This window comes from Trichosurus vulpecula, chromosome 4, assembly GCF_011100635.1.
Source record: "Trichosurus vulpecula isolate mTriVul1 chromosome 4, mTriVul1.pri, whole genome shotgun sequence".
Lineage (NCBI taxonomy): Eukaryota > Metazoa > Chordata > Mammalia > Diprotodontia > Phalangeridae > Trichosurus > Trichosurus vulpecula.
In genome coordinates this window covers 106578572-106593009 of record NC_050576.1, presented here as the reverse complement: position 1 = coordinate 106593009, position 14438 = coordinate 106578572, and the positions used below count along the sequence as shown (strand labels likewise).

Genomic DNA, 14438 nt, shown 5'->3' with positions numbered 1-14438 from the left:
TTTCTATGTATAAGTATTACCTAAGTTATCCACATTCAAAACCTTAGTCATCTTTGACTCCTTCCTGTCCTTCATGCTCCATGTCAGATTGTTTGTCAAGTTCCACTGAGTCTGCTGTATCAATGTCTCTATTACCCATCCTCATCTTTCCATTCTCAGAACTATCACTGTAGTTGAGACGCTTGTTACATCTTAAATTATTTCAGTCACTTCCTAACTGGCCTTCCTACCTCCAGTCTCCCCTCTTTCCAGTGTAACCTATATGCAACTAGTAACTTAGCTTTCCTGAAGCAAAGCTCTGGTCCTTTGACTTCCCTGATTAAAAACAAAACCTCCCTTCAATCTCTCTCCATTACCTGTTGAATAACATCTAAACTCAGCCTGCCATGCAGTTTGCAGCTTGGCTTTAACTAACCTTTCTGGTCTTATCTCTCTGTACACCCCTGCCTTCCTATGCTTTATACACCAGCCAGATTAGACTCTTCACTTTTAACATGAATGTGCTCTGTTTATGCTGCTTCCTCTGAAATGTTCCCCTACTCCTTACCCTCCCAATTTCTGCCTATGGAAATTCTACACATCTTTCAAGGCCCATCTCAAATACCACTTCCTGATTCCCTCAGCCAGATGTGATCTCTTCCTCCTTTGAACACCCATAACTCTTTGTGTCTTGTTCATGGAATTAATCTTCGATTCTGCTTTGTGTTTCAGTTATCTGTCATCCTCTTTTCCTTTTTTTTAAGCTCCTTCATAAGGGCAGGGACTGCGCCTTACTTACCACATTTGTTCCTCTTGGTACCATGCTCATAGTAGGTTACTTAATAAATATTTGTGGCATTGTGGGGGATATAAAGACATAAACAACCATATATACTCAAAACCATATACTCAAAAACCAAAAATCTAATTGAGGAAGAGTTACACCGTAGGAAAAGATAATTAAAAATACAAACCAGTATATGATTGAGACATGAGTGATATATACTCTAAGAACATGTGAGCATGTGGTTTACAGCCCAGACCCTCTCCCTCCTACCAACTTTCTGCCCAAGCATGAGCTGGGATGGGCAAAGAAAATTTTATGATGTAGGTAGGTCTAAGCTGGCTCTTAAAAGTTGGGTAAGATGCCTGCTCCAACAGGAGGAATAGTGATCAAAGGGACAGTGGAAGAAACGTCCAAAGTTTGTTGGGGAGGGGGAGCAGTTAGTAGACAAATCAGACTGAATCGGGGGTTTGTTTAGTGAAATAGTAGGAGATAGGTTAGAAAGATACGGTAGGAATCGATGATGGAGGGCCTTGAACACCACGGTAAGGAAGAGTCTTTTTAGCCTTTGAAGGTTTTTGAATGAAAGGCAGGAGTTTATAACTAAACTTTGAGTTAAATGTTGAATTTCCTTTGTCCAAAGCAGCAACAGTAAAGGGAAACGCGTCGCTTTTCTTAATTGGCCTGCAGAGAAGTTCCCCTTCTGACTATAGTGGGAGCTGTAGGGGAAGAGGAAAGCATTTACCACAGAGCATCTGGCTGGGTCCCCTCCCACTGAATCCACATAGTGCCTGGCATAGGGAGGCCTCAGCAGCGGGCCGGGGGAAATGTAGAAATGTTACCAAGGGACCAGGAACTTGGTGAAGCATGAAGCTGATCATTGGTTTAATGTGGGAAAGAATTCTCAAAGTGACTTTTTTCTCTCCATTTCTGAGAAGCTAGGATTAATTCCCATCATCCATCCTGGTATGGACCAGAGAGCTTCATTAGCACTTCATGGTGGGTGATGTAACATTTGCTACAATGTAGAGAGTCCTGGGTGGGCAGCTGGTCAAAGTGTTATGAACAGTTTGGGCATTTGTAACCAACAAAACCAAATCTGGGTCAGCTGTGGTAAAACAAGCCCCTTATGCATAGCAATAAGAGGAAATCTGTTTGAGAGATGTAGAAATGCTTACAGTTAAGGCTGAAGGGCAGTTCTGCTGTTGATCCAGGTTCCCTTCTTGGTTCAGGTATTATCAATGAGACTGTCCCTTCAATCTTTAGGTTGTACCTTTCCTAGCCAAATGGGATTGTCCGGCTTACCTCATTGTGACTGCCAAGGGATTAGATTTGTACTTGTCTTTCTTAAAGTTTCCTGTTCCTTGCTTTACTCCTTTCCTTTTCTATACATCCCCAGTCTTTATTTCATATTTCTCTCATTCTGTTCTGGACTACATTTGTCTCTTTGATAACCCCACTGAAGGTGTCTTCATTTATTTGAATAACCAAGAAGTGGGGAGTTATCCTGAAGATGACAGGTGAATTTTATTGTCTCTCACAGGCTGGACTGATTCTGGAGCTGCGCCTACAGATAGCCCTGGACGTAGTGGAGGGAATCCGCTTTCTGCATAGCCAGGGGCTTGTCCACCGTGACATCAAACTGAAAAATGTGCTGGTAAGGGCTGCTCCCTAGGACACCTGCTCTTGTGGGCTAAAGGGCCTGAGAGAAGGAATCTAGGTGGGAGAATCGAAGTGGAGTGGTGGTATATATACATATAGCTGGATCTTGGACTTGTGTCCAGAGACACAAGGAGGGAAAGTGAGTGGAGAGAATGCAAGCTATTTTCAGTGTGCTTCAAGGCTGCCTGTTCTGTCTTGGCTGGAAATGGAAATTGTGCTCAAAGAGGGATGAACTAGCTCTAGGTAGCTTAGCAGGCAAAAACACATAACTTCGCTTTAACCTTGTTATCTCAATTACAAAGAATTATCTTTTGATTCATTTTTTTTAAAAGGAGTTTTGATATTTCATCATCAGTGCCATATATTTCTGGTGGCTCTTAGTATAGAAATAACAGCTATTTGGGGGAGAGGTCCTCAAAATTCCTTAAAGTATAGCCTTATCACTAGGAAATTCCCAGTCAGCTAAGCTGTGAAACTCAGTCTCTTTTTGGCTTTTTAAGGGAGAAAGCTACTGTAACTCTTAAGACTCTTTGCCCAAGTGATTAGGGAGCCTCCTCTTGCCTTAATTATCAACCTTGTGGTATATATTTTTGGACTCGAGGGGGCAGTTAGGATCAGAAATGCTTCTCTAGATGAACTTGTTTTGCAAATAAATTTGAGGTCCAGGATAACCAGAAGACAAAAATGATCTATTTCAATAAAGTAATGCTATTTTCTTTTTTTGATGGGGTATGAAACTGGCAAGTCAGGAGAATGTTGTAGCCATAGTTTATGCAAATTTTAGCAAAGTATTAGACTAAGTCTTTAATGCTATTGTGGAAAAAACAGACATCATAGCATAGTTAGAGTATTACTAATGGCTCAATGCAAGTAGAGAAGGAGGTCCATGATGGAGTACCTTAGAGATCTGTGCTTGGACCTGCAATATTTCATCTTTATCAATGACTTGAATAAAAGCATAGATAGCATACTTGTTAAATTTTCAGATGATAGTTGGAAGGGATAGTTAACCTACTGGATGACAGTCAGGGTTCCAAAAGATCTCAACAGGCTAGACTATTGAGTTAGAATGAATGTCTTATCTTTTGGTTCAAAGAACTCACATCACAAGTGAGTTAGTTAGGCAGCAGTTCATCTGAATCTTTATTATTTTTTTGGGGGGGAAGTCAAGGCAATTGGGGTTAAGTGACTTGCCCAAGGTCACCTAGCTAGTAAGATGTGTCAAGTGTCTGAGGCTGGATTTGAACTCAGGTCCTCCTGACTCCAAGGCCAGTGCTCTACTCACTGCACCATCCAGCTGCCCTGGTTCATCCGCATTTTAAGAGACTCTAAGTTTAATATGAGTCAACAATGTGATATGTGGGGCTGCCAAGAAAACCAGTGAAATCTTAGGCTATCCTAAGAGATACTCGTGTACCAGGAATAAGGAGGTGACCATCCTGCTGTTCCTGCCCTGGTCTAATCACATCTGGACTACTGTGTTGAGTGTGGGGTACCACATCTTCAGAAGGACATTGAAAAGCTAGAGAGCATCCAGAGAAGGATAACTAGGTTGGGGGAGGAACCTTAATTTCATATCACTTGAGGATTAGTTGAAAGATTAAATGATGTTTAGCCTGCAAAAGAAGGAACACAAGAGTTGTCTTCAAGTATTTGAAGGCTTGTTACACTTTTTCTCTTTGGCCCCAGGAGCAGTGGATGAAAGGTAAAAAGAAGCAAATCTGAGCCTGATATAAGGAAAAATTTGATAACCATTAGACCTATTCAGAAATGGAATGTTTTGGGAAGTAGTAGGTTTCCCTTTCATTGGAGGTCTTTAAGCAAAGACTAAATGAACACATTGGGTATGTTGTAGAGAGAATTTTTTTTTCTGGTATATTTGAACTAAATGGTCACTGTGATCCTTTCTGACTCTGAAATTCTGAGATAACTAAAATTCAGGAGGTCTTCTTTGCAAGAGATTGGAAGGAGAAGAGTACTGGTGCCTTGCTTTGTTCGCAGCTTGACAAGCAGAACCGAGCCAAGATCACCGACCTGGGTTTTTGCAAGCCTGAAGCTATGATGTCTGGTAGCATCGTGGGTACCCCAATCCATATGGCCCCAGAGCTCTTCACAGGTGAGGCTGGTGGAGATAATGGGGTTTAGGATATGGTTCAGCAACTTTCTTATCTTGGAGTACCACCAAAATAGCTAAACCATACCCTTGAATACAACGGACATGCCATAGACGTAGGTAAGGGAGAAGGAAACAAGGGGAAGAGTAAAAGAGAGAGGAAGAAGAAGCTATTGGAGAAGAGGAAGGAAGCAAAGAGAGAGTGAGTGTCAAGGGGTGGGGAATCATCAGGGCAACAGTATACCACCAACATATGTCTGAGGTACCATTCTCAGATGCTGCTGATGCATAATGAGTGAAATCAGGCATCATAATCAACATACATACTATGGGCCCAGGATTGTGCATAGGTGCTGTGGGGGAAGAAGATCGAGTATAAGTAATGGGCCCTGCCTTCAAGGAGCTTATAATCTAGCAAGAGAGACTGCTAAAATAGGTGAAATAGTGACCAGTGTAGAATGCCACAAATAAGTGCAAATTATGTATATCATATTGTAATTATTCTACAAGATCAGAGAAGGGGGAGGCCTTATGGAGAAGGTAAAATCTGAGAGACACTTTGAAGGATGAGTTTCTAAATGGCATGGGGAAAAGGGAAGACATTTCCAGGCAGTTGGGATTGGAAACGTTAATGACGAGGTGACAAGGCTGGCTGGAGTGATAGGTTCATTTTTGGAAAGTCCTGGGAAAATTAATCTCATTACGACAACCTTGAAGTCCAGGCAGGGGAATATGTTAGATAGTGGGAGGATAGTGAAGGTTTTGTTTCATTTCTGAACAAAGGAATGGCATAATAAATAAGTTCTAGGGTAGTGGATGGGAGGAGGATGTCAGGCTTCTTATCTTGGCTGTGCCATCAAACATCTGGATGGCCTCTTTGTTTCCTCTAAGGTTCCCTATCCCCATCCCCAGTTGGGCTCTAATTATCTCTGATTGTGTGAGAGCTTTGTAGAGGATTAATTTTTTTAAAGCATTATGTATTATGCAACATGTTTTTAGTAATATGTAACGTGGATTAGAAGAGAGACAAGTGAGGGCGGTTATTATAGAAATAAAAGTATGAGGATTAGGTTGGTGGTAGTTGGTTTTTCCAATGAGATATTTCATGTTGTCTTCTGTTTTTTCATTCTTTTGTTTCTGTTTTATAATTTCTTGATTTCTTATAGAGTCATTAGTTTTCATTTGCTCCATTCTAATTTTGAAGGAATTATTTTCTTCAGTGAACTTTTAGACTTCCTTTTCCATTTGGCTAATTCTGCTTTTTAAGGCATTCTTTGCATTGGCTTTTTGGACCTCTTTTGCCATTTGGGTTAGTCTGTTTTGTTTTTTTTTTTGCAGGGGGAAGGCAGGGCAATTGGGGTTAAGTGACTTGCCCAAGGTCACACAGCTAGTAAGTGTGTCAGGTGTCTGAGGCTGAATTTGAACTCAGGTCCTCCTGACTCCAGGGCTGGTGCTCTACTCACTGTGCCACATAGGTTCCCCTAGTCTATTTTTTAAGGTGTTATTTTATTCAATATTTTGGGGGGGGTCTCCTTTATCAAGCTGTTGACAAGCTTTTCATGATTTTCTTGCATCTCTTTCATTTCTCTTCCCAATTTTTCCTCTACTTCTCTTAACTTGATTTTCCAAATCCATTTTGAGCTCTTCCATGGCCTGGGACCAATTCATATTTTTCCTGGAGGCTTTTGATGTAGGAGCTTTGACTTTGTTGTCTTCTTCTGGTTGTATGTTTTGATCTTCTTTGTCACCAAAGTAAGATTCTATAGTCTGAGGTTTTTTACACTGTTTGCTCATTTTCCCAACCAATTACTCAACTTTTTAGCTCTTTTTTAAGGTAGGACTCTACTTCTACCCTGGAGGGTGTACTGTCCCAAGCTTCAGGGGTTTTGTGCAGCTCTTTTCAGAGATACTTCTAGGGACCTAGAATTTTCAGTTCTTCCAAAGTTGTATGATCAAAGGAGAGATGTTTACTTCTCTCCTGACCTGTGCTGTGGTCAGTGAGTGACCACAAGCACTCTTCTGCCCTGGAACTGTGAGGAGGATTCCCTCTCCCCTGTTGCCACAGGCTCCACCATGGCAGCACTCTTCCTCACCCCAGGACTTCGACCCAGATCCAAGCAGGGCAAAGCAAGAGAATTGTGCCTCAGTACCAGCAAAGATATCACTGCAATCCTCCTCTGAACATCTGCTGGATTCCCCCACCATCTGTGGGCTGAGAGCTCTGAAAACAGCCAGTGCTGCTGTTGCCACCTCTGCCGCCTTGGGGCTGGGGCACTCGTCTCTCATCCAAGTCCCAACAGACATTTCCTACTGACCTTCTAAGTTGTCTATGGCATTTGGGGGTCAAGAAGTCTGGAAACCACTACAGCTGCTAGTGATTCAGTCCTCTGAGATCTGCTTTGGCCTGTCTGTGCCAGCATGGCCAGAGTTGGTCTGTACTCCTCTCCTAGCCCAGTGCAATAGACCTTTCCTGTCCACCTTCCAGGTTGTCTTGGGCTGGAAATTTGTTTCACTCTGTCATTTTGTGGGTTCTGCTGCTCTAGAATTTGTTTAGAGTCAGTTTTTACAGGTATTTGGAGGGGTTGGGGGGAGAACTCAACCAAGTCCTTGCTTTTACTCTGCCACCTTGGCTCTGCCCCTGGTTGGTGGTAGTTGGAATGGGGAAGAAGGGACACATTTGGGATAATTTTATTTTTTATTTTTTACATTTGGGATAATTTTAAAGAAAGAGAGGACAGGACTTGGTGACTACTAGATATGGAGAAAGAGGGATGATTCAAAGTTGAGTCCCAAGTTTTGAGCCTGGATGCCTAGGATAATAGCAGTGCCATTGGACAGGAAAACTGGAAGGAGGATCGAAAGTTGGAATATCCTTTATTTATTGTCCATGGCCATTTAAAAAGTGGAATAATCTAAGGCTCAGCTGTCTAGAACAGTCCTGTGCCTTGCCTTGTCATTTCTTCCTTCAAAATGCCTCTTGAATTGTTTCTTTACTCTAGGTTTCCATTGTCATCATTTGAATCTAGGCCTTTGTAACTAGATTATTTTAGTAGCCTCTTATCTAGTTTTTATCCCTTGAGTAGATTTTCACTTTAGTCTTTATTGGAGGTTTCTGTCAAACTAATCCTTTTATTTTTTCAAACATTTTTACTTAATTCTCAATTAGCAATCATTTGTTTTCTATCCATCTCATCTCTGCCCCTCTTCCTATGGAAAAAAAAGAAGAAAAAATAAACCTTTGTAACAAATATGCATAGTTAAGCAAAATGAATTGGCCATGTGCAAAAATGTATGTCTCATTCTACATCCTGAGTCTGTGACCTTTCTGACTGGAAGTATAGATGGATGACCTGCTTTATCATCTGTCCTCTGAAATTGTGGTTGGTCATTGCGTTACAGAATTCTTAAGCCTTTCAAAGGTGTTTGTCTTTATAATGTTGTTATTGTATAAAGTTGTTCTCCTCGTCTCATTTCACAAGACTAATTCTTCTAAAACATCACTGCTCTGGAAACAACAATAGGTTATTCACTAAATTAAGTCCAAACTGCTGTGCCTGGCTCTCCATATCCTATGTACCTGGTCCCATCCAACCTAATTTCTCATTACTTCTTAGTATATACCCTTTCTTTAGTGTGATCTTCTTGTTCAGTTCAACTTCAGCTGTACAAACTGATTTCATTCATTTATTTAAAAGAAATGTACCATTTTATTTCTTTAATTCTGTAAACTGAAAGTGGCATTTTACATTTAACAAAATGTTTTATTTAGCAAAGTTTGTTTCTTTACAAAGAGCAAACTCTCTGTCTCAAAGACATTTCTATTCAGTGGCAGTTTGTTTGTTTGGAGAGACAGTGCGATGGTACAGTGGATAGTTTGGGACCTGAAGTCAGGAAGACCTTTACCCGGATCCCACTTCTGATACTAGGTGTATGACCCCAGAAGTCATCCAACCTCTCTATCTCTCATTGTTACTAGCAAAATGGGGATAACAGCACCCATCTCCCAAGCCATTGTGAGGATCAAATGAAGCGTCATATCCACAAACATTTATATCATCTGTTATTTGCAGAGCACAATGTTAGGACCTGGGGGAGATCTAAAGTTGAGGTAGAAAAGGGTCCCTGTCCTCATCAGAGGTTACAGCCTATTTAAGGGGTAAAACATGTACTATACTTTTAGTATGTTATACTGTAATAAGTGATAATTATGATACATAATAACTTTTTAAAAAAAACATCTTAAAAATGCTGCTAATTGTTATACATTTAAACTAATGTTTTTTTTCTATCATTTCTTTGTTTTCCATTATAGCAGAACACACACTAGTCATTCTTTCCTTCATGCTTTTGTTCATTCTGTTGTCTTTATTAAACTTTATTCCTGGCTGTTGCTAATTATTGGTGTTCGTTTGTCAAGTCACTTAACTTTCATGATCCTTAGTTCCATCATCTCTGAAATGTAGATAATGAAATTCTGTCTTGGCAGCCATAGAGGGTTGTTGTGACACTCAAAATCATAGGTGTGAAAGGCCTCTGGGGAGGAAAGGACAAAGTTCTTTACGAAAACACTGTTGTGAGTGCATCGTGTTGCTGCCCCATTCACTGGCTTACCCTTGCCATCTCTTAATGTAGGAAAGTATGACAATTCTGTGGATGTCTATGCTTTTGGGATCCTCTTCTGGTATATCTGCTCAGGCTCCGTAAAACTCCCTGAAGCATTCGAAAGGTGTGCCAGCAAGGACCACCTCTGGAACAATGTGCGCAGAGGTAGGAATGCCAAGCCCTGCCCATTTCATCTCTGCTTCCTTCTGCTGACCAGTGTCTGGGAGTAAGGACTGTATACCCTGAGATAGGAGTGAGCAGTGGCACCATTCTTAGAATTCCCAAGCTGTGAGAGATCCATTTTCCTTTCCCTAAGGAATTTTGTATTTCACTCTCTCAGAAAAATGATGATCTCTCCTCCAGTATTATTCTAGTTTTTTTCTCATCTCCATTGTGTGGTTTGTACTTAATATAAGTCTTACAGCAACTTTAAAAAATCAACCCTTACTCTACTATTTTTCTTCTTAAAGTCCAGTTGGGTCAGTTGGGCACTGAAGCTACAAGAGATAGATGGCTTTCATTTGTAATTGCATTCCTACAGACTACCTCTGTTCTCATGTCCATGTCTCTTCTTTTCAGGAGCCCGTCCAGAACGACTCCCAGTGTTTGATGAGGAATGCTGGCAGCTGATGGAAGCCTGTTGGGATGGTGATCCCTCCCGGCGGCCTCTCCTTGGCATTGTTCAGCCCATGCTCCAGAGTATCATGGACCGGTTGTGCAAGTCAAACTCTGAGCAACCAAGCAGAGGACTGGATGATTCTACTTGAAGGCCCTTTCTCTCTCTCATTCTCCCACCCTCTCTCTTCCTTTCTTTTGTTTTTAAATTCCCTGGTCATAGGAAAAACTTGGCATTGTATACATCATAGGAAGCATCTGAGGGCACTGTTTATGGCTGTGTAACTTGAGACAACTTCAAACAGTGGTGACTTCAGTAGGCTGTGAGAAGTTGTTGTCCCACCATGTTTGTTTGTCCATTCTGTATTTACCAATGATCCAAGCTGTCCCTTTGAGCAAAAGACTAGTAGTTTAGGTCACAGAAAAAAGCTAAAGAGTGGGAGATTTGGCCTTCAGAGCCAGAGAAAATCCCACCTCTTCATTTCTAAGATCCATGAATTTTTCCAAAGTACTAGATGGGGTATTATGATGTCAGTAATATGAATAGACATCATCTGGCTAACTTTTGTTCTGTCAGGGCAGTTAATTAGTTTGGTTCCATCCAGTGGTCAGAATAGAACCTCAGAAATGTCAAGTTTAGGTGATGGAATTTGGAAAGAGGAAAAGTGAGAGAGGGCCAGAGGGAGAAAGAGAATTCTATAGAGATGTGTTTGGTTCCTGCTGACTGTAACCAGTGCTTCTTGACTGCAGTAGCATGAAGCCTCGAGTTTGTGTGGCTGTAAATAAAGTCAGCAGTGCTCTGCATTGCCAGATATGTTTACATTTGGGGAGACGGTTTTACCCTTATACCACTTTGGTTTCCCCAAAGAATCCATTCAATGAGTTATTACTAGTTCTTATTACTGTTAACCCCAGATCCTGCAGGTGAGATCTTGTTCTCTTGGTTTTGAGGCTAGCTTCAGATAATAGTGATACTTGGGGTTGGGTTGGAGGGTTCATCTGGGTTTAAAATGTTTGGGTGAGACCCAAGAAATAAGAAATACCCTGGAGGTCATTGGCTCTTAAGGGGGTTACCTGTGTTCAGACCTCCTACAAAGATAACCAGTTTGTATTTTTAAATGTTTGAAAAACAAATCTTTATTTTTTGAACTTAACACACTGACATTTTAAAATCCTGCTTATTATCAGATGTTTTAACCAAGCTTTCTTCTACTGCTTATTCTCTTTTAAATAGCATTTGCTAGAAGACAGAATAGCAGATGAGAAAGGAAAGAGCACGGTAGCAGGTCTGTAAGTGTGCACAGTTACTGCCTGTATCTGTCTGACTGGGAGGGTCATTCTTCCCTTTGCAGTTAGTAACGGAACATAGAAATGTCCCTGGGGAATTTTCACACAGAGAAAGGGAAGAGATCTGGTTCTGGTATGTGAAGGACTCTATGGTCACCTCAGTTCTACTTAAATCTTGGTTTCAAGCTCTTCTGGACCCCAGTCTATCAGCTACTCAACTCTCTTTTTTAAATAAGAGTAAAGAAAGGACAGAATTGACAGGGTTGGTTGGCTGGGACGAGAAGCTCCTGCCTATCACTCATTCCCTGTGTCCCAACAGTTGTTAATCTGCTTTGCTGTGTTCCCAAAGTGTCTGGAACACTTTGCAACCAGGATCCTTCAGGCTGGAAGTACAAAAAGAACGGTGCATTTGTTGCTGAAATTTTCTAGGCAGAAAGATTGTCTTGACTATTAACATACAACAAAAAGAGAGTGTTAGAACTTAGTGTTTGAACTCTGGCCTGATTGACTCTAGCTATCCTGAGCAGGGACTGTAGTGCCTAGCACCTCAGAAGTTCCAATTATAATCAAGAACTTTCAGTTGCAATTGAAGACATAGTCAACTATGTATCTTTGAGTCCTTCGGTATCACACTTCTTGTAGTATCACACTATCTAGTATAGTTCTTCCTAGTTAGGAAAATGACTTAGAACTTCAGCATCTGCTGTTACTCCAGGCTGTTACATTCTTACCAGTATTAACTAGTTTTCCTTTTGGGCTCTGCAGGTACCAGCATCTTTGTGGTAGAGGGAATCTAAGTCTCCAGTTAGGGAAGGTGAGGGTTTATATTTATTCTCTTGGAAAGTTGAGAATATGTAGAAAAAGATAATAACACAGACATTTGTTCTGTGTGGACTTTCAAAAAAGTCTTGTACAGTTTCTGCCTTGTACCTATGTCCCCTTGCATTTTAATCAGTTGTAATTAGAAGTGAGTTTTAAAAATAAATGTCTAGACTGAGTTTAGCATTCACAACACAGACACCCACAGCCTCTGATATCCTTAGCTCATGGCTACATTCACACACATCAGTGTACTCCTCCCCCATACACCAGATTTTTTGTTCAACCCAGTATCTGTTGGTTTGGTCTCTTGATTGTTTCTTTTCTAGCACACTCCTCTGTGTGTCTGTGTGAGTGTATGAATGAATATGTATTAATATGTATGACTCCATACATACATGGTATATACCCACATACCTATAAATATATACACATGTACGTATATGTACATATATATGTATACATCTTTTTTTTCCTGGGAGCCAGAGTGAGATTAAGGACAAAAGAAATCTGAGAAAAGGTGTGCACTGTCCAGGCCAGCCAGTCTTGGATGCTTGGAGGATTACTTTAAACACTCAGCAAGTTTACTATAGGAATATGAATGTTTGCTTTTGTTTTTATATTGTCAGGTGTGTTTCCTCATCCGACATCACATCATTGTTGAGGTGAACGAATGTCATGAATTGTATTGTACTGTATTATACTTTGGGAGACACTAGATTGTTCAAATGGTATCTCTTCCCTACTGCAATGCAATGGCCACTCAAGTCTAGATGATGGTATTTTGGCAGGTGTTGTGAAGACTGTTTATGGCCTTGGGTTACACAAATACCCAGCCTAGCGAGGACAGTTGTGATTGGGGGAGGGAAGAGGAACTCATGGAGAAACGATCCTTTTCTGTACTCTTTTCTAAATAAAGTAGCATAGCTAGTTAGCTTCAGCCTGAGAAGGCTTGCCTGACATTAAAAGATCAAGAGTCTTCTAAGTCAGTTCAAAGTAAGGAATACTAAGAGGTTAGGAATCTCAACTGATAATCTTGCTCTGATTCCCAGCACATTCAGACTACTGAAAGTTGAGGAATGTTTATGGAAGGTGCTATACAGGAATCTCCTTGCTCTCTTGCTCATATTACAGAGCAGCCTCCTTCCTCAGTAAACCTACTTCTCTGGAAGCCAGCCTCATTAGGAAGGCGCCAGCTGTTCAGAGACCATCCAAAGATGGAGTCAATTTCTAAAATGTTTTTTTCTAGGGAACTAAATGCTGTTCCCAAATTATTTTAAATTTCAGAACCTTAAATGTTTGAGGAATGAGAATGCCAGACATATAAGTTAGATGAGCCATAGCTATTGACTATAGTATTCTGTTCTCAGCTACATTTTGATGTCTTTGAATAGGCCATCAGAGACCAAATGGACTTCACTGCAGCTTTTAGAAAGGCTTTGATCCCCTTACAGGTAAAACAGAGATACAAGTGCAGAAGGGTGGTAGGTGCTCAGCATCTGATTGCTGTTAACAGTTTATAGAACCCAAGGGTTATCACCTGCACAGAGCAAAACTTCATTGGCTTATCATTTTACACTTAGAAGCAGAAGAGGAACAGTGTTCCTTCTGGAACTTGTGGGAATAGTGATGCCCTTGTAAGCCATTTCTTGGAGACAATGGGTGTTTAGTATTTAATTTGATTTAGACATGGTGATGCCAAAGTCCTGCCTTGTTAGTGTGGGGTCAGCAGCCCTCCTCTGGCCACTGAATAGCTGCTTTTCTACCTTTACTGTTTTTTTTCTCTTTTTGGTGGCTTAATTTCTAGATTTGCTGGGAAAACACCTTTTACCTTTTCTCAAAATAAGATTGCTGATTCCCAGTGGGTCTGGAGTTAGGGCTGGGGGAGAACTAGAAGAACTGAAAATTCCCTCAGGTCTTCAAGTAGTACTACTGCTCTTAAAGAGGTTTTATTTTTAAGTTCATTTATGTGCTTTGTTAACATCCAGTTCAATTACAGTAATCATGGGGGGTGTGTGGGGTGTGTGTGTGTGTGGGGTGTGTGTGTGTGTGTGTGTGTGTCGCACCTGGTACTAAGGCCAGCTTACCAAGAGAGCCAAGGAAAAAAATGGTCAAAACAGTTTGTTGTATGATATCTTTGTTTGTGTAGTGCTTTTTGTTTGTTTCTGTCTTAATTTTAAAGGACTGATGTTTATTACAGTGTTAAAGGAAAATGTAACAAACTAAGTGTTTAGGATAAAAGTGCAATAACAAAAGAAGTTACTTTGGAACAAACTCCAATTCTTATGACCTATTTTGTGCTACACCAAGTTCTTTTCATAACATTGTTATCGCAGGGCCATATCGTGTGTTTATTTTTAAGAGACGCGACTGTGGGTTAAGACTTCATTTAGTGTAATTTTGAATGGTCAGGTTTGGTTTTTATAGATTATTCTGTATACGTGTCAGGATACACCAGACACCAGATGTGCTGTATAATAAAGGTCACATTAACGTTTTAGGTTTGCTTCTGTCTTGCCCTGATATTCCCTTCTTGACTATCCTTGAACCCGCTAGTAGGGTTTAGAGTAGCATCTT

General features: G+C 40.7%; 1 protein-coding gene across 1 annotated transcript in view; it reads left to right on the top strand.

Moving 5' to 3' along the window:
- The window catches only part of DSTYK (dual serine/threonine and tyrosine protein kinase), an 89846-nt gene extending 75485 nt beyond the window's left edge, over positions 1 to 14361 (top strand). Inside the window, exons 13-16 of the mRNA XM_036755529.1 lie at positions 2307 to 2420; positions 4427 to 4541; positions 9171 to 9305; positions 9720 to 14361. Coding sequence (XP_036611424.1) covers positions 2307 to 2420; positions 4427 to 4541; positions 9171 to 9305; positions 9720 to 9907 — 552 coding nt within the window. The 3' untranslated portion in view covers positions 9908 to 14361. The remainder of the gene's footprint in view (positions 1 to 2306; positions 2421 to 4426; positions 4542 to 9170; positions 9306 to 9719) is intronic.
- The last annotated feature ends 77 nt before the right edge of the window (positions 14362 to 14438 follow it).